Consider the following 27,065-nt stretch of genomic DNA (forward strand, 5'->3'; position numbering starts at 1 on the left):
CCCATGAAATGAAGATTAGTTCCACGGGGACTAGAAGGAAATTCACTGAGGGTTTGTAAATGTAAATTTTAACGTAATGCAATGCTACCAAATATTTTGATAATGCTTTCTCCTTTTAAATTTCTGAACTGAGAGATTTCATTATACTGACTGCTTTGAACACCTGTCTTGTTCAATACAATTATTTAAAGATAAGACAGTTTCTCCTACTTTTGGTTCAGGTGTCAAATCAATTATACAGGAAATGGTTTTGTGGCGAGCCTTCTTGTAAAAAACAGATTTCAATTTCAAGGAAAATGATAGACCAAAATTAACCTAAGTGCAGATTCTTTTTTTAACCTCAAAACTTAAAAAAAAAAAAAACTCAAATCTAAACGGGTTATTTTTGCCATTACATATACTTAACTTCAATAAACTAAAAATTGAACTCCAACAACCATAATTAAACCACATTTTATTGCAAATGAAAAATATACAGAAACATTAAAATTTGTAAACTTTCTAAAATGACCAGTATGTATAAACATTGGAAAAATAGAAAATTTCATGACTCTAGAGTTTATTCAAAATATTTGAGAACATTTCATATATATTCATACAAATTACTTTTCCACAAAGTTTTGTTAGAATGTGAAGATTGCATTTAGTTCAGTTTTATGGGCTTTCAGAAAAAATATTTTTGTTGGATCACTTTGGTGTTGAGATAGTTATAATGATGGAATTCATTTTCACTTGGTTTCTTTAAAACAAGCTAATGTGATACAACTTAAGAAAGATGAAGGATGTCTGAAAATTGGCAACTTATGGTCCTTAACTGTCTAGTAATAAGACTATAAGAATCCAAATGTTGATTCAAAGAGAACTAAATTCTGTTAAATGCCTCATACATCAGGCCTAACGTGGGTGCTTTCCGGGTATTTCATTCTGCACTCTTTAAACAAAGGCGTTAATTTCGTGCTGCTAAATCTGAAGAGTTTCATTAACATTCTCTGCAATCTGAACTAAAAATAACGTTCTTAGCCATTGACCTAAGAGTAAAATTATATAAAAAAATAAGATGAAACTATTATATTTACAGAATTTGGGAAAACTTTCAATCTGGCTGTGTGAACACAGCTTTGTAATCCCTAATGACCCATGTGCAGATATTCACATAATAAATCTTACGATACCTAGGTGAGATAAAGATATATATTAAGATATATACATATATGAAACTCCCAGTGAAGACTAACGTAGTTAGGCTGAATACAGGGATCCAGCATTTTATTCCTTCTTAGACAGTAGCTTCCCATTTGGGAAAAATTATTGTTAGTGTTAGATTTACAGTAACATTTTGGTTTTTCAATGCATAGACCCACCAGGGATTTTTAGAATTTTAAAAATATTTTATTGTTTCTGCAACCTATTTCAACTTGTTAAATCTTTCTCAGCCTTTCTCCTGGGCATGTATGTCAACACCAGTTCATTTTCCAATCCAGGGTACACATGAGTTCTTGTGTTCCATTGAACCTTTAGCTGGGCACAGTACACCAAAGGCAAAGCTCTGTAACAGGTGACATTTAAGAAATACCTGACACTGAATTTCACTAGCGTGGAGAACCACCACGGCCTTAGGCTGGATGCCCTTAATTTCCTTTCTAAGGAAGTATCCTGGAGAAACCAGTAGAATTTTTCAATAGGGAAAAAAAGAACTTTCAAAGAATTTCTACCATTTTTAAACACTACCTTTTCAGAAAATACTTTTCCTACAAACTTGTGTTCATAGCTTATATATCTGATATACAATTAAACAGTGATCAACAGAGTAAACGCGTACTTGACCTGAGGTATCAACCCATGTATCTTCCATGGATTATCAATTGTCAAAAATAAGAATGCACTGGGGTGCACTCAACACTGACCTGTGCTGAAGACACTGTTGATAGCCCTTTCCAGCTTCACGGTCACCTCAGGACATCCCTGGGAACATCGGTCAGAGCTCAACAGAACTGGGAAATGCCTATGTCAGTTGAACAGAATTCTCGATTAGAGAATTTATTATTATTACCCAGGATGGGCTTGAGCTAGATTACAAACAAACAAATAAAACTAATAAAATCTGATGTTGGAACAGAAAAATCGAATCAACCCGAAGTGGTTTTTTTGTTTTGTTTTTGTCTTAATGTCGTAACTTTTTGGTTAGGATTTTTGTTTTGACAGAAATAAGTTTAGTCTGGAATTAGGTAATTTCTTTCTCATGAAATCAGTGAGTGATCTGTCCATAAACATGAAAGCCAAACCACCAAAAATGTTATTCCTGCTGTGCACTTGGAGACAGGAAAATTGTACAGAAGTCTTAATATGCAAAAGGTATTTTTCTGTAGTAGTCCCTGAGGTCTTAATATTTTGTTTTCTGGGAAGTTCACTCCCCTTCCTATTCTCCCAAAACCTTCTCAATAAAAATGTATGGAAAATATGGTCAGGATGAAATTCAACAGAAAAAGACAATCTACCACTTATTGTGGTAGGATATGTATATTGTTAAAAAGGTTAGTGACTAACTATAATTTCCTTAATAATGGTGAAAGTGCCAAATTTCAAGAGAACAATTATGATAACTCATTCAGGGTTTTGCAAAGATTTTTTTCTAATTGTTTCCAAACAGTCTGTGGAAAACTTACCCTTTGGGGATTAGACATTTGAGAAAATTGAGGTGTACCATATAATTCTAAAGTAATGTACCAGTTACTTTTACAAAATCTCTCTGTCAACAGGAAAAATGACCTTTGGGATAACAGAGAAAGGGACAAAGTGAGTATAAGAAACCCTAAAGCTGAAATCACTTGGACTTCTCCAGAAATTCAATTTTCTCTTACATTGTTCAGGTTTGAGTTAAAAGAAGCCTTGAATGTAATCATTTGCATTTTTTGTGTGTGTGAAAAGAAAAAAATACTGTGTTTCATTTAAAAATTTCTCTTCCTCTTCATTCTCCAATTTTGAATTGGTAATAAATTTTTCTGATATGGCAATGAATTACAATTCATAAGCCCTTCACGGGCTGTGTGTCTGGAGCATTCTAGCCCACCAAGGAGCAAATTTCCAAGGTAGGCCTATTTTTTTCTTTAACACTCACTCTTTAGCTATCTAGTTTAGAAAGAAGGAAGTTATAGAAGTGGGGGGGGGGGAGCATCAGTAACTTCTCTTCTCAGTTTTAATAATTTGAAACTATGACTCATCAGAGAATGATGATTGATACTCTGCTTATCAGCACATAGTTAAGTTTATCTATGAATTACTAAGAATAGCAGCCAAAGAAATGAAGAGCCACCTGGCAGAAACAAATCTATTGTGACCAGAAGAGATTACTCAGAGACTCATATAACTAACTCTAACTTCTTTTGTGCTTAGAGAATATTTCAAGTTTGTAGAAATGAAAAATAGTAGAAGTCTTCTGGAAGAGGATCCACACCTTGATTTTGAAATTTGATGGCCAAAAGGAAGGCTTTTTTTTGGAGGGGGGTCACATCTAGATTGTTAGTTAGAACTTTAAAAATGTCAGCTTTCCTAATAGTTCTTCAAAAAATCAAGCATTTCTTATCCTCTCCAAATGTCTTATGTGGTTAAAGTTCAGGGTTTCTAGAGACTTTGATCCTCAGTCCTGCTAAACAAGGTAATGTCATCATTGAATCCTGGGGTTGAACATTCTGTGTTCTCTAGTAAGACATACTTGTCTTCACCACCATTCAGAGACAGGACTTCTTTCTGAGTAGTGGAAGTCAGGTCACTCCAGGTAATGTCAGTGTGCTTAAAAGCGTGTAGAAGGAAGATGCCATTGATGATGGTGAAGAACCCGCTCAAGGTCCCGATGATATCTCCAGCTTTCATGCCGTACCATTCTTGGAATAAGATGGCGGAGCAAGTTACAACCATGGATGTGAAGAACACATAATAAATGGGAGTCACAAGAGATGTATTAAAGGTGTCCAGTGCCTTGTTGAGATAGTTAATCTGTGTCGTCACCGAGAGCACAAGTACAGCCAGCAAAACAAAGACCAGGGGATGCTTGTAAACTGGTTTCCATTCCAACAGTTCCTTAATGGCAATTCCCAGGCCCTTGACAGAAGAAACTGAAAATGCTCCAATCAATGAACAGATTGAAATGTAGACCAATATATTGGTCTGTCCCTTCTTGGGAGCCACAATCAAAATCAGCACCAACGAGATCACAGTTATGACTACAGCAAAGGAAATAAATCCTGTTTGGAAGAGAAAAGAATTCAACTTCAGAAAATGCTAATAGGATCATATCTTTTGCAAAATCTTGTTAGTCATGAGTTAGGAGTGTAAGTGTTTCAGAAAGGGAAGTGAAATTAAATTAAAACAACAAAAACAAAACAACATTTTTCTGCATGGCTCTCGCCATTTTACAATGGACCTTCACAAATGATCATTTGAATTTCACAGATAACACTATGAGGTATGGCAGGTATCATCTGATTGACTTTTTATTTTCAGAGGGGGAAAGTGGCCAAAGTTGGAGTTGGCGTATATGCTTTTTGCCTCTCCTATCCCCATCTCCTTTCAGTGTGTCGAGAGCAAGCATGGATGGACCAGTACGTTGTGTCACCTTTACCGAAGACTTGTAATACAGTCAAAACTTACTGTATCACACAACCCACAACGAGGCTTGAAGGGAGCCTTTTACAGTATTACAAACTCATCTATGAGGAGAGAAAGTGGAACAGAATCTGAGTGTTTCTTTTGGTTGAATCACAGACCTGGGTCTCTCAATTTCATTTCCATTTCATGCAAAGAAGTGACTTCCTCTTCTTGTGGGGCATGGATAACCATCACAGTTGACCCCAATATACTTAATATACAGCCTATTTTCCCATGAATGTTCAAGTGCTCATTTAAAAAGTAGGAAGACAATATTGCACTGTTGGGAGAAGAAAAAAAAAATCACTCTCATTCAATTAACACTGGATTCCATAGCAGCTGACAAGTCACACTGTGGCACCTACCACTCTATCCCAGTTGCCAATCAACTGATCTGAATATGCTACGGGATGCTGAAAACCCTGATTAGTTTTAAGACTCAGAAATGGTCAGTCAAGGGGCGCCTGGGTGGCTCAGTCGTTAAGCGTCTGCCTTCGGCTCAGGGCGTGATCCCGGCGTTCCGGGATCGAGTCCCACATCAGGCTCCTCCGCTGGGAGCCTGCTTCTTCCTCTCCCGCTCCCCCTGCCTGTGTTCCCTCTCTCGCTGGCTGTGTCTCTCTCTGTCAAATAAATAAATAAATAAAATCTTTAAAAAAAATGGTCAGTCAAATCTGTTTCCTTTTTAGCAAAAGGGTTTTAACAGACATTCTGAACCAATGTCATCTTCCCAAGAGAGGTAGATCCCACTCAATTAATTTTCAGTTTCCCCATCTTCTCCCACAAAGCCAAAGAAAATGGAAGATCTTTTACATCTTACTGGCATAATTCATTGAGACTATGTGTGCTCATGAAAGCTTCAAAAAAAGATACATGTCTAAAGAAGAACCGCTCTGCTCGGGGCTGGTATTTAGCTAGTGCGCACAGTACAACCATATGGGTTGTCAAAATACTGGAAGTATTTTCTTACCAGCTGCTACCGCCCTGATACTTTCACTTACTCAGCAGTCCCCACTCTTGGGTTGCCATGGCCTTAGGAAGTTCTGTGGGCGCCGCCATGGACACAGACTATGCCACCCTGCTGCTCCACCAAACAGGTCTGCCGTGGCTCCCGCACACCCGCCTCCTTCCCTTGATGCCCTGGCACTCCCACGGGGGTATGATCTGGACAGAGGTGCACCTGAGACTGTGGTCCATTACCTGGCGCCTTCTTAGAGCCATCCTCATGCGGCCACGTGTGAGGACTTGTGAGCCTCAGCCAAAATACTGCTACTACTAAGAGTTACGGTTCCATGCATAGACAGGGTTCTAGAGCTCTATGTGTACTGACTCATTTACTTCTCAAACAGTCCTACAAAGAAGGTGAAAAGAAGTGGGTTGGCCTAGTCATAGGCTTTCTACTAGAGGTGGATAATGGAGAGAAAAGGAATAGAAAAATTACAATAAATAAAAGAGTTGCTTAGCTGTAAGAGTTCATGCGCCCACTGAACACGTTCATTTGGGATCATGATAATGACCACTCAGAAAAATGAGATCTGTGTTCTATGAACATGAAAATTATTCCTGTTTCAAAAGGTCTCCAAACATAACTATCTGGCAAACAATGGAAGACTTTAAATGAGAGTTGAAATTTAATCCAAACACTGTGCTTTTAAAAGTCCTCTGACCACTATGGTCATTGACCACCATGACAACAGAGAGGATCGAATGGGCAATGTGTTCAGGTGAGAGAGAGAGAGAGAGAAATCTGCGAAACTCTTTGAATAAACGTAAACATAACACATGATTACTTTATATTAGCAGGAAACCAGGCCCACTCTCAGAGGTTTTCTAAATACAACACAATTTATTCCCTGCTTCTACTGCTCTTTCTTGTGCCTTCTCAAATGAGCTGTATGAGATTTTAAGATATGCTTAGCAATGTATTTCTTGTGGTTTATACTCATCACGGCACTGACATCTCTATGGAAACCAAGCTCAGGAACGCCTGGGTGGCTCAGTCGGTTAAGCGTTTGCCTTCAGCTCAGGTCATGACCCCAGGGTCCTGGGATCCAGTCCCGCATTGGGCTCCTTGCTCCGCGGGGAAACTGCTTCTCCCTCTGCCTGCTGCTCCCCCTGCTTGTGCTCTCTTTCTCTCTCTGACAAATAAATAAATAAAATCTTAAAAAAAAAAAAAAAGGAAGCCAAGTTCATTTCTCACGTACCTTATGAGAACACTCAGAGCACCCAGCGGGGTGACCAAGGTGGCAGGTGCAAAAGCATAAGCTGCAAAATTGGCCACTTCTCCGGCTCCCACTGGAAAACAAGCCACAGTAGTCATATGAGAGATGGACTTACTTGTCAGAAGAGAAAAAGCAATGATACATGCAAAGTGATGGACTTCTATCCCAAAGATCCTGACAGATCCAGCTCAAAGGAACAGTTTAACTTTTTCTAACGGAGGGTGGGAGAGGACTGCTATTAAGGAAGGCAGAGAAACTGTGATTACCTGGTGATATAAACTCAATGCGAAAAGTGGTGACAGATGAATACACATTTTAAGTAACTTCCAATAGAGATTTTAGTTCTGTCACTAACAAAACCATATTTGGTCACTTCGATAAAATCTAATTAGAGGTAGTTTGGGCCTAAGCAAAGACTAATTCTATGTGCTCAAGAATGCCTACTGTTAGCGCATTAACAAAAAAACCATGCGGCAAATTAGAATGCTCTGCAGAGACCTACTGACCGGCGGGGACAGCCAGAACTGCCTACCACGGGCCCAGGGGGCCAGGCGCCTCTGATTGTCGATGATCCCAAAGCACCTTAACGGTATCTTAGAAGCTCAAGGAGACCCAGAGGGCAGCTTTAAAATCATAAAGATGTGCTCCTGCAATCTTTCTCTTATCTGAAGAACTCCAGACGTCTGTGAGATGATTTCTAGAGTGAGGGAAACTCCCTCTCAGGACAAGACTCTTGTCTTGGGGCCAAATTATTCTTGTGGGTCACAACTGAACATTTGCCCACAAATGTAGTATTTCATGAGGGCAACCTACGCCAAGAAAACACTTAAGACTGTAGGGAGAGTTTCTGGAACAGATAAAAGACACCAGAATACTTTTTCTTTTCCCCTCTGTGGTTGCTATGCTCCTGGCCTCCCCCTCTCCTGCAGCCAAATCTGCAGGAGTACTCAGGTTTGGGGAAATATAACACATATAGAAACTTCCAGAACAGAACAATTGGGAGACTGCTTTTCTAAGAAGAGCTATGGCAGTTTTCTTTAAATATGAAACTTTCTTGAATACTTGATAGTATTTATATTTTAGCTCTATTGACAGCTTTTCAGGAAAATATTAATTTCATGATTGAAGTGCTGTATGTTTGTCACTAGATAAAATCTAGCCACATAACATTCTCGTTATATTTTCATCCTATCGTGTGGGTAGAGGGTGAGGAGACACAAGGAGAGAGAGAAAAGGAGAAAAAGTCATCCAAAATATCTATCTGGAATCTTCTCGATTCAGTCCCTGTCAACTTTTATTCCAATTAAGTAAGAAAACAGAAAACACCTTAACAACGGAAAGGGCTATACAAGTTTAAATTTAAATAATTTTTATTTATCATCTTTTGAGATGCTAATATTAAAGAAAAGTTATCCAATTCTTTTGCATAAGAGGACCACACAAGTCCTGAAGTGTGTCACTTGGTACGGGAAAATAAATGGAGTCTGAGGCTTCTTGATACAGAGGGTGATGGTGGTGAGAAACGAGAGGCTCCCACCTTCGGAAGTTTTAGGTTTGGGATTTAAGACTATTCAGAGGAGTTAGGGGAGGAGATAGAAATCTTCAAAAGTGCCCATGAGAGAGAACACTGCCTTCTCCGCACACCGTATGAGCCTCTATAAAGTGCTTTCCCATCCAACAGTCTCAGGTAGTCCTCGGGGCAAGTCTGGGAGAAGGGGAGGGCCAACAAGCTTCATCTTCTCTCCATTTGTTCAGTGCTAAGCAGCCAGAGGAGACTTTAATCTACCCATGTTTTGGTTCTGACCAGGAAAATGCACCCATTCCTTAGAAAACATGCAGCTAGAACCGTCACTGATTTGAATTAGGAGCAGGGAAATGTGGGAAGAAGGCATTTTCCTCCATTGTTCTGGGGAATAAAATATAATCGAAGGAGAAGCTTGTGATATAATATTTCAAATGTTAACTTTTCCCCCTTGCATTCCAAGATAGTATTGAGAACATGGAGGTGCAGGGAGAGAAGAGGAATAATTAATTCTAAAAATATAGGACATATTTTATATATAAGACAATATATTATACCCACACGAAAATTTCTAGACTTGAATGCCATCCTTCACCAAGAAGATAAAAGTAATCAATGTTAAACAATTCCGTGTAATTTATTTATCATTTTACAAGCAAACACTATTCTCAGCAGTAAGGACTTACTTGAGAGTAATCCTGCCCACCAGAGCCATTCCTTGAGGTAAGAATGTCCACCTTGTCCTAGGAACATAATAAAAATTAAAATTAGGTTCTAAAGTGGAGGAAGAAGGTTTGAAGAACTGACTGCTAGGAGAAGTAATGCAATATGGTTGGAAAAGGCAAGACTGAAGTGGAGCCTGCTTTCAGGTAAACAGGCTTGAGCAATGGAATGCAGAAAAGGCCCATCAGGAGACCCACCTCAAGATGGCCACAGGCCCTCACTGACCATTGGGCTACTTACAACTACGCACAGTCGGCTAAAAAAGGGAGAATTCCATACGTCCCCATACCTCTTTATCTTCCCATTTAGAAACAGCCCCCACCTCTGGCAGACAGCCTCTCCCCTGCGGCCCTGCCCACCACACCCTCTGGTCTATTCACTCAACTTCTGTCTCCTTTGTTCTGCCTCAGGTGAATTCTTTCACCTCCCACACCAGTGGCTTCCACCCTATCGTCGCCCCACATTTGGGGGCCCCCACCCGATCGAGAGACACACCACTGAGACCCCACATTAAGGCCAACTCAGTATAGCTAGTCTTCAGCTTATTTACTTGGTCATTCCTAAGGATCTCGAACTGCTTTCGATGACATCACTTTTCATTTCTATAGAAAGTAAGTTTTTCATTTGCAAGAATTTTGCTTCATCATTAGACTTACTGTATTTATGCCCGCCAGAGGTGTGGGCACAGAATATTATAAGCCCTCAATTCTTTGTTTCGGCTACAGTTAAAATTAAAGACAGAAACCCATAAATTGTAAATTATATTGCTACCTAATGAGGACCTTAAAGGGAAGAAGATGGTTGACAGAGCTTTCGAGATTTTGGATAGTCAGTCAGAGAATAACAAGCTTAAGCCAGCTGGACTCTTCCTCATTCTCTACTTTAGCGTTATGAAATTGAGATTCTTTCCAGTCTACTGAAAACGACAGAAAGCTTTCCTCAATATTCCAGGGTTATCTTTTCTTTACTGTAATCTGTGACCTAAAGTCATTGTTATGTTTGCTATAGAAAATGGAATTTTCTCACCAATTTTAATATACTTAATCCTATGGATTTGACCTCTCTGATGTTGTTATAATTAAACTAAACAGGATGTAGTAGCTGTGAAGATTATCTTGCAAAGTAGTTTATTTATTTAGGATTTTCTTCTTACAAAATGTGCAAATGATTAAATTGGAATATTACAATATAATTTCATAATCTGTCTTTAAAAAACTTAATTATCATAAATACTTTCTCATGTCCTTAATTACTGGTTGAATATTATTTCAAAATCTGACATATCATTATTTACTTAACCTGTGTGCAGCTACACACACACACACACACTGAGTTTCTACTTTTGTTCTCATTATATAAAACCCTTAAATAAATACTCTGGTATGTAACTATAGGTGGTATACTTGTTCACCTCTTAAGATAAATTTCCAGAAGTGGAATTACTAGGTTTTAAGACATTGACATTTTTTAAACTTTACCAAATTGCTCTTAGGAAAGTCTGTACCTGTTTATACTGCCTCCAGCAATGTTTGGGAGGGCTATTTTTTTTCCAGAGTCCCTTACCAACACAGGGCTTTTTAAAGAAAAAACGAAACCTTGTTAAAATGACAGGCAACAGGAGAACCTGGGTGACTCAGCTGGCTAAGCATCCAAGCGTCTGACTCTTGATTTCGGCTGGGGTCATGATCTCAGGGTCATGATCGGCTCTGTGCTGGGCGTTGACGCCTGCTTCAGATTCCCTCTTTCTCTCTCCCTCTGTCCCTGACCTCCCCTCCCCTAACCAAAAAAAAAAAAAAAAGAAAAATGGTAAACAACCCAGGAGCTCCTTTTTATATGATGGTATCTCTTTTGATACTAGGGAAATAACATTTACTTATATATGTTTTTGGACACTTGCATTTCTTATTTTGTGAGTTTCTTGTTTATGTATTTGCCTATTGTATCTTAGGGTACTAATCTTTTTCTTATCAACTGTGGATCTTAATATCCTTTGTCTGTCCTATATTTTGGAAACACTAAACTAAAACTAAAAGCAAATGACATATGAGCCTGGGACTGGCGGGGGGCGTTTCCATGTAGGATTTTTAAAAAAAAATCAATCCAGATAGTCTCTTCCTTTATACAGGATAGATTCTTCCTTTATCTGCATGCTTAGAAAGACCTTCTTTTAGGTTTCTTGAGAAAAATAATTTCATTTTAAATTCCTGAATGGTATGAAGTAGAACTCATATTTTTTCCTCTAATTTTTGCCAATTGTCTTAACACTTTTGATTGAATAATCCATCCTTTCTCCAGTGGATTGAAAAGCCACTTTTATTTATTTATTTAATTATTTTTTAAAAGATATTATTTATTTGACACAGAGAGAGAGAGTGAGTGAGCGCAAGCAGGGGGAGAGGTAGAGGGAGAGGGAGAAGTAGGCTCCCCGCTGAGCAGGAAGCCTGATGTGAGGCTCCATCCCAAGACTCTAAGATCATGACCGAAGCAGACGGTTAACCCACTGAGCCACCCAGGCGCCTCCATGTCCCTACTTCTTAAGCCACATTTTAAGAAATCATCTCTTAACTAATCTTGGATGTTGTCTGCCTTGATGCACAGAAAGCTTTTTAAAAATAGACACTGTAAGGACTTTTGTTTGCATGGTCATGCACTGATGGTTAGATGTTCCCATCTAATATCAAATATCTAATATGGCCACAGTAGCCTTGATAACCAAAGTCTTTTTTCCCCATCTTTAGGGACCTACACTGAAACAGCCATATCCAACAGATGGCAAGCTGCTGTGTATGTGAGTAAACACTGTTTTGTTTCACACCTGAGTGCTGTACAGCTATTCTGGATTGTATATTGTGTTCGTGTATTTAGGTTTTGATTCATAGTAACTTCTCATATTATAGAATTGATTTGCACTGAACACAAACTGTAAATAAAAAGGTCTGAAAGAGCAAAAAAAAAATACAGGAGAGCAGACCTCATGTTACATATTCTGATGACAAAAAAAAAGAAGGAAAAGGGACATAAGAAAACTGTGGGAGGTAATACATATGTTTATTATCTTGATTATAGGGATGGTATCACAGGTATTTTCATATGTCCAAACTCATCAAATTGTATACATTAAATATACAATTTGTATATTGACTACATCAAAATGGCAAAAAAAAAAAAAAAGCAAAAAAGAATGCATAGAAGTTCATGGTTAATGAAGGGTTAGTTAAGCTGAGTTACTCAGCGTGTGAAACGTCACTATAAACAGCAGCCTAATTCTATTGCTGTCCATTTATTGATTTAACAAATATTTATTGGGTCTTAAACACTATCCTAGGGAAGGTTCCTGCTCTTCTCCATCTGCTATCAATCAGCGAGTAAATAAGCAATACATTTACAATGACAGATTATTTTAGGTACAATGAAGGAAACCCTTAGCGCAATAAGAGAGAGTAAAGGGGGGGTTGGTGAGGGACACCTCCCCAGACAGGAAAACCAGCGAAGGTGCTGATACTTGAGCTGAAGTCTGACGGATGAGTCAGCCAAATGAAGGGAGTCCCAGGGGAAGGGAAAAGACCTGGAGGTGGCAAAGAACTTGGTCTATTCTGGGAAGCAGAGAAAAGTCGGTGACAGGCAGGGTATCAGAAGATACAGCTGGAGAGGTTGCAAGGGCCATTTTACGCAGGAGGTAAGAGACTGTGGAAAGGTGTTTGGGTTTAATTCTGAGTGCAAAGAGAAGCCACTGACTTGTTCTAAGCAGGGAAGCAGCGTCTGACCTTGAATACTGAAATTGCACACAAAAGCTATGAAAGAAGGACTCAAGTCACACTCTCAACCTCTGGGAACAAGAACTTTAGTTTCACCCCAAAGGAGACACAGCTGGCTCAATCCTAAAAACTGCGTGGGAGATTTGCTAAGAACAGAGAATAGGGGTTAAGATAGAGACAATAAAATATTATTACTATAGCACTAAGGTCTTACAACAGGGTCATTTCTGCAGTTGCTGCAGAAACCTGAATTGGCTAGTTGCATCCGTTTCTTACCAGCTCTGGTAACGCCCTTCTTGGCCAGTTGCAAGAGGCCCTTCTTTTTCAGTATGAAGCTGGAGCCAATGAAAATACTTGAACCGATTGCCAGCAGCAGGCCCACATACAGACTGTATTTGTTTTCGACTTTTGCAGAAGTGCTCAAGTTGCTTCTGCTGGAATTCAGGTCCCTGTAGAGGACAGAAGAAGCCAGCGGCTGTGACACGTTTGTGATCTCACACCAGGCCTGGGAGGAGTTGGGGCAGAGTAGAGACAGCACGTAGCCTGGAAAAAAGCACAGAAGGAAATGTCAACAAACACAAAAGGGAGATACATTAATATTTACTCCTTTTTTCTCCGAGAAAGAGAAACCCGAGTGGACGGTCCTGAGACTGATTTTTTACTACATGGAGGAACGTTCCCAGCCAGTGGTTCACATGCCTGTGGACAAGTTCAGTTTGGCTCCCACAGGTTCTTAAAATGTCTTTAAAAGGGTTTAGTTGTTATCATTTACAAAAGAGAGCTGTCACCTGAAAGTCTGACTTCCTCATGTAAATTGGAGAATCTGGCAATACTTGCTCGGCTCTTCGTTCCAGCAGAACGGCACCTGCCAGAGCAGCAAGGGTAGCGTGTGGCGTTGCCACAGCTCAGCCATTCCTCACGCCCCCCAGACCCACCGCCCTCCTCCACCCGGTCAGCGTGGCTCCTGGAAAGCAGGGTTCGCGATACCTGAGTGTAGGGACAGGCGTCACGATCCACTGTCTGCATCTTATAGGAAATTTAGCTAACCTGCTTGGTGGGGTGATGGTGCATCTCTGAAAATGTGTTCAAAGTGGGTTTAGTTTTCTGTACCACTTTCCCTATAAGAATGATTTTTCAGGTCTACTCATCTACCTTCTCCTAAATAAAATCTAGTAAAAAAATGAGTTAAACATCAGTATGCTTTTCTTAGAATAGGACTCAAATAAACACGTAAATCTACTGAACCAGACCCATTATTTTCAGTGTCTTAGAATTTTAAAGCTAAACACTAAAACACAAAGTGAACCCACTGTAGACAGTATAAGGAACTTTTAAATCTGTTCTCCACTTGAAAAGCTACCTGCCAGCAAGGTGATAGTGTGACAAGATTTTCTGACCCTCTTCTCAACTTTTTTTTCCTTTTTTTTTAAACTTTATTTTATCAAAATGCAATTAACATATAGTGTATTATTAGTTTCAGAGTAGAGTTCGGTGATTCATCAGTTGCATATCACACCCAGTGCTCATTACATCACATGCCCTCCTTAATGTCCATCGCCCAGTTACCCCATCCCCTCCCCCACCTCCCCTCTAGCAACCCTCAGTTTGTTTCCTAGAATTAAGAGTCTCTTATGGTTTGTCTCCCTCTCTGGTTTTGTCTTGTTTTATTTTTTTTCTCTCGTCCCCTGTGATTCTCTGTTTTATTTCTTAAATGCCACATAAGAGTGAAATCATATAATTGTCTTTCTCTGTTTGACTTATTTCACTTAGCATAGTACCCTCTAGTTCCATCCCCATTGTTGCAAATGGTGAGATTTCATTTTTTTTTTGGATGGCTGAGTGATATTCCATTGTATATGTACCACAGCTTCTTTATCCATTCGTCTGTCGATGGACATCTGGGCTCTTCCCATAGTTTAGCTATTGAGGACATTGCTGGTATAAACACTGGGGTGCAGGTGCCCCTTCAGATCACTATGTTTGTATCCTTTGGATAAATACCCAGTAGTGCTATTTCTGGGTCATAAGGTAGCTCTATTTTCAACTTTTTGAGGAACCTCCATACTGTTTTCCAGAGTGGCTGCACCAACTTGCGTTCCCACCAACAGTGTAGGAGGGTTCCCCTTTCTCCACATTCTTGCCAACATTTGTTGTTTCCTGACTTGTTAGTTTTATCCATTCTGACTGGTGTGAGGTGGTATCTCATTGTGGTTTTGATTTGTATTTCCCTGATGCCGAGTAATGTGGAGCATTTTTTCATGTGTCTGTTTGCCATTTGTATGTCTTCTTTGGAGAAATGTCTGTTCATGTCTTCTGCCCATTTCTTGATTGGATTATTTGTTTTTTGGGTGTTGAGTTTGATAAGTTCTTTATAGACCTTGGGTACTAGCCCTTTATCTGATAAGACATTTGCAAACATCTTCGCCCATTCTGTCGGTTGTCTTTTGGTTTTATCAACTGTTTCCTTTGCTGTGCAAAAGCTTTTTATCTTGATCAAGTCCCGATAGTAATTTCCTTTTATTTTTATTTTATTTTATTTTTTAAAGATTTATTTATTTATTTTACAGAGAGAGAGAGAACAGGAGGAGCAGAGGCAGAGGGAGAGAGAATCTCAAGCAGACTCTGTGCTAAGCATGGAGCCTGACACGGGGCTCAATCTCACCACCCTGAGATCATGACCTGAGCTGAAACCAATTGTTGGATGCTTAACTGACTGTGCCACCCAGGTGCCCCATTATTTCATTTTAATTGAAGTATAGTTAACATACAGTGTTACATTAGTTTCATTTTTTTCAGTTTCATTTTTTCTTTAAAAAAGCATATTTTCCCATTCTGAATTACTCTAAACAAAAAAGACAAAGAAAAACAAATAATCTACAATTTTAGAATTCAGTGAAAAAATTAGTTTTACATCCCCCAAAATCTTAGAAGGCATCCGAACAAAAGACAGTTTGACCAAATGATGTCTTAGGGACAAAATGTTGGTAACTGGATATGCCTCCCTGGCATAACATTATGCAGTTATCTGAACTTACCACGTACAAAGTTAAGAAACAACATTAAAGTGCAGGTCCCTAAAAAGGTAAAATAATGGCATTCAAGCTTTTCATGATTATTATTTCACTTATTTCTATAAGTTGAAAATGAATCAACTTTGTTTCAAAGATACAGAATAGATTCTAAGTCAAAACTTCTAAGTATTCCAAGGAGAATTATTAGGACTTTAGGGATATTCTGTAACACTGAGGAATTTTCAGGCAGGTTGTTTTAAGAAGAATTGCCTATCTTCAAATAAGCCAGCCGTTGGCAAACAGTGTTCCAGTCACTGTTCATCTCATTGAAAACCCAAGAATGGAAAGTGATTTTTATAGTAAGAATTTCCATTACATGAATTCCTGGGAAAACATGTGACTGGACTTTCCAGTGAATTGCATGGCTGCACTGGTGTTACTTACTATGTAATTAACATAACCATTCCAAAACTTCATCTCTGTAAACAGTGTAGGCAGGGCTCATTCCAGTGAAACAATATTCTTTCTAAGCTGTTGACATAGCAATGTTTCCAACATCTTAGGGGGTGTGGGGGCAGAGGGTGATAAGGGAAAGCAAATAATCTTTGTTGCATTTTGTAAGTTCTTATTGTGAGTAGTAGCTATTAATGCTGCAAGTTTTATGGCAGGAAAAATAATAAAAATCTTGTCTCGTTTCTGACCTTAGAACTTAAATTGTTTTACATTGGGTGCCTATTGTGGAGAGAGCCTACAGCAGATGTGACTGAAGGAGGGACTGGAGGAGTGAAGTGTGGGGTAGGGGGTGTGGAGTGGGGGGCAGGGGACAGATGGGTGAAGTAGAATGTGTGGGCAGGGAGTCTGGAGTATTTCAGAGGAATCAGAGATATCTCAATTGGCTTCTTAAGATTCTAGTAAGCAAAGTAATTATCCAGGGAGTTTAAACTTTATTCAACATACAGAAAATCTATTACATTCATTATGTTTTATTTTCATAGATACTATGACAGCTCTCTAAAGTGACTGTCCCAGTTTGTACTCCTGCCAGCAGGGAGCACATATTACTTTTTTTTTTTTTAAAGATTTATTTATTTATTTATTTGACAGAGATAGAGACAGCCAGCGAGAGAGGGAACACAAGCAGGGGGAGTGGGAGAGGAAGAAGCAGGCTCATAGCAGAGGAGCCTGATGTGGGGCTTGATCCCACAACGCCGGGATCACGCCCTGAGCCGAAGGCAGATGCTTAACCGCTGTGCCACCCAGGCACCCCAGCGCATATTACTTCTTTGGTATTATTCTTATTAATTTTTCTAAATATTGAGTAATTAATATTTAGAAAATATGTGTCAGTTATAAAGAAGAACTCAATACACACCAATGTGTCAACCACCTAATTTAAGACATAAAACATTACCTCTCAGAAGTGACAATATCCTGACTTCCTGCATAAGATCGCTTTTCTTTAAAAAAAAAAAAAAAGATTTCCCTTATATGACTATATCTTTAAAGAGCAAAGTGTTAAGTTTTGCTTCTTCTGCACCTTATAAAATGTAAATCACACAGTACGTATTCTTTGGGGACTTGCTTGTTTTTGAGATTTATCAGTGTTGATGCGCGTGGCTGTAGGACTTGTTTTTGCCCACTGTTCTACAGAGTTCCGCTGTGTGACTACCTCACAATTAGTTTTCCTGTTTTACAGCTGGTGGACATTTGAGTCGTGTACAATGTTTATACTCTCACAAACAGTACTGCTAAACTTCTTAGTGATGTTGAAATATATGTAATTCATGATATTTGACAATTTTTGACCCCATAAACATAACAGTTTCGTAGGGGTGAACTTAATACGCATCTTCCACGTACAAGTGTGAAAGTTCACTTACACACAAACTAAAAATTTCGAAGTAAAGTTAAGTTTTCTATGGATTTTGTGCCTCTCCTCACCTTGAGCTCTGTTACTATCTCTAATCATGGACAAGTTGAATTTTTACACGTGATTTCAGTTTCCTCATCTCTAAAATAGGGGAGTTTGACTCAGCGATTCTGAAGATGTCTTCTGTAATTCTGTGATTTGATCATACACAATCTTTGTTCCCAGAGTAATTTACTTACAATCCCAGTGGCTCATAAATGTTGTTGATACACCAGCTTTAAACTCACGGGCACTTGTAATCGAAAGACGTTTTAAAAAAACCGATGCCAAGATATTAAGTTACTTGCCAAAGCCATGTAATTGTCAGTATTACAGCCAAGTAGCAACCCAATTCCCAGGCCAGTATTCTTTTTCTTTCAGAAGAGTGAAAACATAAAGTACAAAGAAAGCCAGCTAAAAATTATTATTAATGTTATACAAAGATGCAATGCTTTGAATAATCTTTTCAAGTACAATTTGCCTATAGATAGAGAATAATACTTTAAATTATTCAGGTAATTACATACAGTAGGAAAGCTGGTTCCTAAGAAGTCAATGATTACATAAAACTGCATTTTCAATCACTACAAGATATTTCCAGTTTGAGGAAATCATTATGTCACCATCTATTTTATGTGTTAGTTTGGCTTATTATTCAGCAAATAGTTACTCCCTTACCCCTCCTGAAGTGGGCAGAATATTCTTCCTCTGCTGTCAGGCTAGAAGTGAGTTGGTGGCCAATGGGACAGCAGCAGAGGGGACATGAGGACAGGCTTCAAATGCATTTACGTAGTTAGGTTTACTCTCTTGCACCTCGGTATTGGTTAGGAATAGAGCTTCCCTCAGCAGCTGCTGCCCCTTCAGCCTGAGCCCCAAATGAAAAGATCCAAGCTCATCCCACATGAAGGAGCCAAACCCAGGTGGCCATGTAGCCTGAGGCAGAGACACCCAGGAGAACCCAGCCTAGATCAACCAACCATCAGCCGACCTACAGACACATAGGCAAGAATATAGGACTGTTGTTTTCAGCCATTGCATTTTGGGCTGTATGTTACATAGCAATAGCTGACTGATATACTTGCCTATTCCTATTAGCATACAAAGAAATATGAATGAATTTCTTTATGTCCCCTGAAAAGTAGTCTCCAAATATCAGCCAGTGTGAATTAGATTATGTCACTCCCCTGCTTAATTCCCCCCCCCATGAGTTTTCATTGCAGTTATAACAAAATCTAAACTCCTAATCCTGAACTCTTTAAAAGCTTTACACGCTCGGAAGCCTGCTCACCTCTGACATCACGTTGCATCTCCTTCTCTCTCCCTCATTCTCTGAAATAACACTAGCCGTCTTTTCACTCACTGATTCAATAATTATTGAGTATCTACTGTCTGGCTGGCATTTTCTAGAAGCTGGGGATACAATCGTAAATAAAGTAGAATTCCTGCTCTCATGTGTATTCTAATGAGGGGCAACAAAATAAACAAGTGAACTAATAACTATATAATATGTTGAGTATGATAGAAAGCAGGAATAGTAGCATAAAGGATTTTTTTTAATTAAGTGGACAAACCTCTCAGCTATGTGTAAATGCAAAATCCCTGAGGCAGGACTGTGCTTGAGGCTGACTGGGGTGGTGGAAGGGAGATGGCCTGAGATGACGTCAAGATATAGCAGGGGGCAAGATCAGGTGAAATGAGTCTTTAGATGAGTAGGTCCAGTCTTGTCATTTCTCCCTCTAAAATTCCACAATGGCTTCCCTTCTTTTTTAGGAAAAATCTAAAATTCCCACCACAGTCTACAAGAGCCTATAGAATCCTGCCTCCAGTTCTCCCTAACCACATTCCCTACAATTGCTTTTTGTTTGTTTTTGTCCTGTTGTTTTCATAGGCTAAATTCCTTCTCACCTCAAAGCTTTGTTACTCGTCACTTAGCCTTGGTAGTTGCAGCAGAGCTAACTCCTCATTGAGTCTCACTTTCAAATGTCACTTCCTGGGCCACCTGGGTAGCTTAGTTGGTTAAGCATCCGACTGTTGATTTCAGCTCAGGTCATGATCACAGGGTTATGAGATCGAGCCCCCCATCCGGTTCTGAGCTAAGCATGGAGTCCACTTGAGATTCTCTCTTTCCCTCTCCCTCTGCCCCTCCCCGCTCTCACTCCCTCTCTCTCTCTCTAAAATAAGTAAATAAATCTTTAAAATGTTACTTCCTCAGAAAGGCCTTCTCTGCCCTCGCACTCTAAAGGAACTTCTCTGGGGTGCCTGGGTGGCTCAGTCAGTTAAGCAGCTATCTTCAGCTCAGGTCATGATCCCGGGGTCCTGGGATTCAGCCCCGCATGGGGCTCCCTGCTCAGCGGGTAGCCTGCTTCTCCCTCTCCCTCTGCCAATCCCCTTGCTCATGCTCTCTTGCCCTCACTCTCTCAAATAAATGAATAAAGTCTTAAAAAAAAAAAGGAACTTCTTAGTCGCTTTCCATCATAACACTGTATCATCATTATTTAATGCTGCTGATGAAACAAACTTCTTCTCACAGCTTCATTATGACTTTATAACAACATTGTACATCCATATATCTATTTCTTTTATTCACTCAACAAAATAGTTGTTGAAAACCTACCATGCAAGGCACTATGTTAGGTATTCATTTATTCAACCCTTTGCAAATTCTTATTGGGCAATTCCTGAGTACCAGGCCCTGTTCTAAGTGACCAACAAGAGAGGTGAACAGGTCTTTGTTCTCATGGAGCTGACAATTTTAGTGAGAGAACTATCAAACAGGAACAAGGGGAGCAAAATAGAAATGAGAAATAATTTAGAGAAAATTTGGCACATAATGACAACTGATTGTGAGCAAGTATGGAAATCAAGTCACAGTAATATATCTACATATAAACTCCTTAAGTCTGGGTAAGAAGACCATTATTTCAATTAACCAAAGTAAAATTGAGAAGACACTACTGATTTAAAAAAAAAATTAAGGGGTGCCTCAGTCGGTTAAGCGTCCAACTCTTGCTTTTGGCTCAGGTCAGGATTTCAGGGTCCTGGTATCGAGCCCTGCATCAAGCTCCACACTCAACGGGGAGTCTGTTTGAGGATTTTCTCGCTCCCTCTCCCTTTGCTCCTCCCCCCACTCATTTGTGTGCATGCTCTCTCTTTCTTTCTCAAACAAATAAATAAATCTTTAAAAAAAAAACAAAAATGGTGTGCCTGGGTGGCTCAGTCGGTTAAGCATCTGCCTTCAGCTCAGGTCATGATCTCTGGATCCCAGGATTGAGACCCACGTCAGGCTTCCTGCTCAGTAGGGAGTCTGCTTCTCTCTCTCTTTCCCTTTGCCCCTCCCTACCCTCATCCTCTCTCTCTGTCTCTCAAATAAATAAAATCTTAAAAATTAAACAAATCTTACCACTATCAGCATGTTTAGAAGCCAAGTACTCTAGGACTGCTGACCATCAGACTTCCTACATAAACTGCTGCTCTTTTCACCACACTTTACAACCTGTACATCACTAAAGTTACTAAATGTTAAAGGTAAAATAGATAAGAACTTATGAAACTCAACACCCCCAAAACAAATAATCCAATTAAAAAACAGGCAGAAGACAGGAATAGACATTTCTTCAAAGAAGACATACAGATCATCAACAGACACATGAAAAGATGTTCATTATCACTTACCATCAGGGAAATGCAAATCAAAACTACAAGGAGATAATACACCTGTCAGAATGGCTAAAATCAACAACAGGTATTGGCCAGGATGTGGAGAAAGGGGAACCCTCTTGCACTGTTGGTAGGAAGGCAAACTGGTGCAGCCACTCTGGAAAACAGTATGGAGGTTCCTCAAAATATTAAAAATAGAACTATCCATGGGGCGCCTGGGTGGCACAGCAGTTAAGTGTCTGCCTTCGGCTCAGGGCGTGATCCCGGCGTTATGGGATCGAGCCCCACATCAGGCTCCTCCGCTGGGAGCCTGCTTCTTCCTCTCCCAGTCCCCCTGCTTGTGTTCCCTCTCTCGCTGGTTGTCGCTATCTGTGTTAAATAAATAAATAAAATCTTTAAAAAAAAAAAAAAGAACTATCCTACAATCCAGAATATAAAAACACCCCTATCTTTATAGCAGCATTATTTACAATAGCCAAATTATGGAAGCAACCCAAGTGTCCATCAGTTGATGAATGGATAAAGAAGATGTGGCATATACATATGTATACAATGGGTATTATTCAGCCATAAAAAAGAATGAAATCTCGCCATTTGCAATGACATGGATGGAGCTAGAGAGTATAATGTTAAGCGAAATAAGTCAGTTACAGAAAGACAAATACTATATGATTTTATTCATATGTAAAATTTAAGAAACAAAACAAACAAGCAAGGGAGGAAAAAAATAGAAAGAGAGATAAATCAAGAAACAGACTCTTGGGTCACCTGGGTGGCTTAGTCGGTTAAGCATCTGCCTTCAGCTCAGGTCATGTTCTTGGGGTCCTGGCATTGAGACCCCTATGTGGGGCTTCTCACTCAGCAGGGAATCTGCTTCTCCCTCTCCCTCTGCTCCTCCCCCCAGCTCATGCATGCTCTCTCTCTCTCAAATAAATAAAAAAATCTTAAAAAAAAAGAAAGAAAGAAAGAAATAGACTCTTAACTATAGAGAACTGATGGTTGGGGGGGCATGGGTGACATAGGGGATGGGGATTAAGGAGCACTGGGTGATGTATGGAAGTGCTGAATCACTATATTGTACACCTGAAACTAAAATTACATTGTATGTTAACTAACTGGAATTAAAAACTTAAAAAAATAAAAACAATTATGTATTAAATATTAGACTCAACTATTTTTAGCATATTGTTTTCTGAATAACCTTTAGTGGAGAATCTTAACTACCTTTGAGTACTTTTGAATTTCAGCACTTAGGACATCTATGGATGGTTGGAAAAACAACTTGCAAAAATCTGGAGGAAATTTTTTTTTTAGTGCAATAGAAAAGCAGCTATATATTACACAAAAAATGAAGTTTTTCCTGATAATGGAAGTTGTGTTCACTTGGTGGAATTTTGAGAAATGTTTTGACATAGATGTCTTTAAGAGTAAAATCTCAGAGTCGTTAAAATGAATACCACTGCATCCAAGAGAATCAGAGAGTGGGGATGGGCACCTACAGAGAAACAAAGGCCCAAATAATTTTGTGCCTGGTTTGATCACTAATTATGAAACATTATTCAATTCTTTGGGCCTTGGTTTCTATATCTGTAAAAAGGAGATAATGACTACCTAATAAAACACAGAATTTAATTACGTGTCAAGATAAACATACATTTTTATGCAAACCCGTTTTGAAAATTTGAGATTATATACACGAATATGGGACATACCCTCATCAGTACAAGAGAGATACAGCTGGTTCTCAAAGAATGCAGTTCCTTAATTTCTTCCTCTCAAAATCATGCCAGGCTGAATCAGCCCTAAAACCCATCTATGTCATTCTTTGCTCTGCTAGCTGGCTGCACCCTGGAAAAGTGGTCCACATGGTCAAAGAAAGCTTTGAAAACCATTGGATCCCTCTCCATCTCCAGCTTATTCTCCCTACTGCCAAACCAGGTCAGAATTCTCAAGCAGATGCATTGGGATATATGGTTTGAACTCTTTACAGCCTAGTCTTTCTGTCCTTTGTTTCCTCATAACCCCATAGAGTTCCTGGCCACATAATCTTCATGCAGGTGGGTGTATTTCTTACACCGTATTTTCATGGTGTCATATTTTCAAATTAATAAGCCTCTATTGGCTGTTGGACTCAAACTGAGATGTGTGGAATATGTGATATAGTATGAAAAACCTAAATGAAAAAACACCCTTCACAGTGTTATATATATATATATATATATATATATATATATATATATATATATATATATATTTATTTATTTATTTATTTATTTATAATTTTTTTTAAAGAAAATTTTGGATTAGGGGTGCCTGGGTGGCTCAGTTGGTTAAGCATCTGTCTTTGGCCCAGGTCATGATCCCAGGGTCCTGGGATGGAGCCTGTATCCACCTTCCTGCTCAGTGGGGAATCTGCTTCTCCCTTTCCCTCTGCCTCTCCCCCCACTCATGCTCTCTCTCTCTCTCAAATAAATAAATAAATGAAATCTTTTTTAAAACAAAGAAAGAAAATTTTGGATTAGAAGTCTTTTGACACATCTATGGTTTTAAGAGTAAAAAACAAAGTATGGCGTTAACTTTTTCTTTATGGAAGTCCAGCTGGAATGCTCTATCCTTAGATCTCATGATGAACTCTTTGTCATCTGGATCTCAGCTCAAATAGAACTTTCTCTAAGGGACCTTCCCTGAGTACCCAATCTAAACATCCTCGACTCTCTCAATACATTATCCATGACACCTACCACTCTTGTAATGTCCTTTTTTATTCATGTGTTTGTTGCATGTTACCTGCCTCCTACACAGTGAGCTGCATGGGAAGCTTACTAGAGTCTAGGACTAGACTGTCTTACAAACCCGTCTATAGCAGCACCCATGTCAGTGCCTGGCACATAGATTCTTGTTATTTGAATGAATGAATGAATGAATGAATGAATGGAAAATTGAGCCTTTACTCCATGTCAGGCTCTGAACCTGTGCTTCATATGTAATCTGACAACTGTAAACTGTGCAAATTATTCCCAATTTATAGCTGAAGACTCAAGGAGGTTAAGTCATAGCTGAGAAGACTGGTGCCAAAGCCTGATCTCTTCCCACTATTGATAAGGATTCTGATTTCTCTTGTCTTTCCCACACAATTAATTATAATTAATCACAGGTATTAAGCATTGAGTTTGAATACATCTTGTTGGAACTAAATGCATGAGTAAAGCAGGAAAAACATCTAAGTTCAAACAAGCAAGGGTAATTCACAAACCCTCCTTACAGATCTTGGGTAAACAAGGGTGGATATACTATTAATAGTCTGACTTACTGGTTTAGGAATTATTTAGACAAAGGTCATGCAGTCTATCTAGGAAATAATTCCAGATCCAGCGGCTTTAGTAGCCACTTCCAAAACTTCAGCTTTTGAGTAGTTTGTGAGTTTTTCAGGCATTTTCTCTTTCTTTGTGTCCCTTCTCTCTCTTGCTGGCAATAGTTTTGGCTAGTTCACTGATACCCTCTCCAACTCCCTCCAGCCCCCCCCCTTTTTTTTAGTTTAAACTCTCTGCATCAAAGAATAATTTGGAGGAGCCAAGTGGAGAGGAAACCCAGGAAGTTGTTAGCAACTTTGGAAAGGCATTCTTGCCACGCCCTTCACTCCTCCCACCTTCATGTCCTTACCGGGTAAATTAGAAATCAGCCCTCGCCTGGACGCGGGGAAAACTGTCATTTCAGTTGAGACACACCCTTTCTGTCAGCCGGTGCGCTCCCAGGTATTCCCGTCCCTACTTTTTTTTTTTTAATTTTTTAATTTTAATTTTATTTTTTTAATAATACATTATATTATGTTAGTCACCATACAGTACATCCCTGGTTTTTTATGTAAAGCTCGATGATTCATTAGTTGTGTATAACACCCAGTGCACCATGCAATACGTGCCCTCCTTACTACCCATCACCAGCTTACTCCATTACCCCACCCTCCTCCCCTCTGAAGCCCTCAGTTTGTTTCTCAGAGTCCATAGTCTCTCATGCTTCATTCCCCCTTCTGATTACTGCCCCTGTCTTCTCCTACGGATCTTCCTAGTTCTTATGTTCCATAGATGAGAGAAACCATATGATAATTGTCTTTCTCTGCCCGTCCCTACTTCTATCCTGGCTCACACGCGCGTTCTGTACCGTGACTTCGGAAAGTGGGCCAGTGTTGTAAACACCTGGCAAAGAGCAAGTGGCCTGACCCAGCGATTTTTCAGGATTCCGTGGGGGTCCGAAACCCCAGCCCAGCAGGCAGTTAACAAACCTACCAATGACTGAGCCCAGTTCCCGGTCTCCTCTTCTGTTGGGCTCTGGCCTTAAGTAGCCAAGAAGTGACTGCACAGCGAGTCAGACGCGAGGCTAGCAGGGTTGCAAAAGTTTTCATCTCGAAGACAGATGTGGATGACCCAGGCGGGTCCAGAGCCCTCCTCCGAGGCCGAGGGCGCCTGACCTCCCCCACAGGGTCTGACCCTCTGGAGCCAACGCAGGGCGCAACACAGACTCCCGCCCAGTCCCAGGGCACGCCCTGTGCCCACCAGGTGACTTCGACCGCCGACTCTGGAAGCGAGTCTGAGTCAGAGGAAGCGTCTTTCTGGGACGAGACTTGGGAATATTCCCCCAGCACCCCGATTTTCCCCGTCACGACACCCAGCACGCTGTAATTTACATGGGTCTGTCTTCTGGACCAGAGAGGGAGCCACGTATGTCTATCTTGTTCTACTCAGGCTTTCCCAGAGTCTGGCATATTGTACGCACCAATAAATATCTATTGACTGGCTCAAAGACTGAATGAGTAAACGCGCGAATGAATGCGTTACGAGTCGGTATATTCATTTCTTTTCTCAAGTACCCGGGACCGCCCACCCGGTCTCGTCACCACCCTAGATGCCAGGTCCCTGGGCTGGGGAGAGACACTCACCTTCCTGGCAGGGCTCTCCAGGCGGTAGCCTCACCTGTCCCCCCATGGTCCCCAGTCCGGGCTTCTCGGAACAAGCTGTCGCTCCTCCTCCACCCCGGCCTCTCCTCCTTCCCAAGGACTCGCGACGGGGCGGAGCTGTAGTGTATGGGACTGGAGAGCGCTCACTCCACCACCGGGCAGCTTCAGCCAATGGGATGGATGGACCTCCGCGCGAGCCACGCCCCCGGGGTCTTGGCTGGGAACTAGTGCCCGGTGTTTGGACCGCGGCTGCAAATCCTGGTCCCTCCTGGGACAGGCGGGAGCGGCAGCGGCCTCTCTGGTGTGCGGCTGGAGCCGCGCAGGGGACACTTCTCAGGGTCCCTCAGAGCGTGGAGGCCGCCGAGCCAACTCTCTGGCATTTTAGTGGAGTAAAGTCTGTGCTGAGTACCTCTTCTGGCTTCTTCCGAGGTCCAAAAATTTTCGTCTTTCTGAGAGCCCTGCTGCAGATGTTAGTGGCTTTGTAGGGAAGTTGCTCGCCATTGGGCTTCTGCTCTGATTACCTGCTAAAGTTGATTCTAACAGATTTTGCCCTTTGGGTGCTATCAGAAGCTTCCAATTTTCACCTTTCTTCCCATGCTATTCCTTCTCCACCAAGCCATCCACACGTGAAAGCCTGTGCCTTGTATTGTTGAACGGACTGATTGATCTTAACTCTT

At 40.3% G+C, this 27,065-nt stretch overlaps 1 protein-coding gene across 1 annotated transcript; it reads right to left on the reverse strand.

The window, feature by feature from the left end:
- Positions 1-443: 443 nt before the first annotated feature.
- On the reverse strand, positions 444-27,065 carry NIPAL1 (NIPA like domain containing 1). Its single transcript, XM_045815943.2, has 6 exons — positions 26,371-27,065; positions 13,137-13,403; positions 9,069-9,125; positions 6,843-6,933; positions 4,761-4,921; positions 444-4,238 (listed from the first exon to the last, which is right to left on the reverse strand). Exons 1-6 carry the CDS (start codon positions 26,414-26,416, stop codon positions 3,619-3,621), a joined length of 1,242 nt encoding a protein of 413 aa, XP_045671899.1. The 5' UTR covers positions 26,417-27,065; the 3' UTR covers positions 444-3,618.

The sequence above is a fragment of the Ursus americanus genome, chromosome 8, assembly GCF_024610735.1.
Source record: "Ursus americanus isolate L20-20 chromosome 8, mUrsAme1.1.p, whole genome shotgun sequence".
Classification (NCBI taxonomy): domain Eukaryota; kingdom Metazoa; phylum Chordata; class Mammalia; order Carnivora; family Ursidae; genus Ursus; species Ursus americanus.

Excerpts from the sequence above, each read along its gene's own strand:
- NIPAL1 (XM_045815943.2), bottom strand. The coding sequence starts at position 26,416 with ATGGGGGGACAGGTGAGGCTACCGCCTGGAGAGCCCTGCCAGGAAG. Across the intron at positions 9,126-13,136 it reads GAAGGGCGTTACCAGAGCTG|GACAAGGTGGACATTCTTAC; the intron begins GTAAGAAACGGA and ends TTATGTTCCTAG. Across the intron at positions 4,239-4,760 it reads AATGAAATTGAGAGACCCAG|GATTTATTTCCTTTGCTGTA; the intron begins GTCTGTGATTCA and ends TCTTCCAAACAG.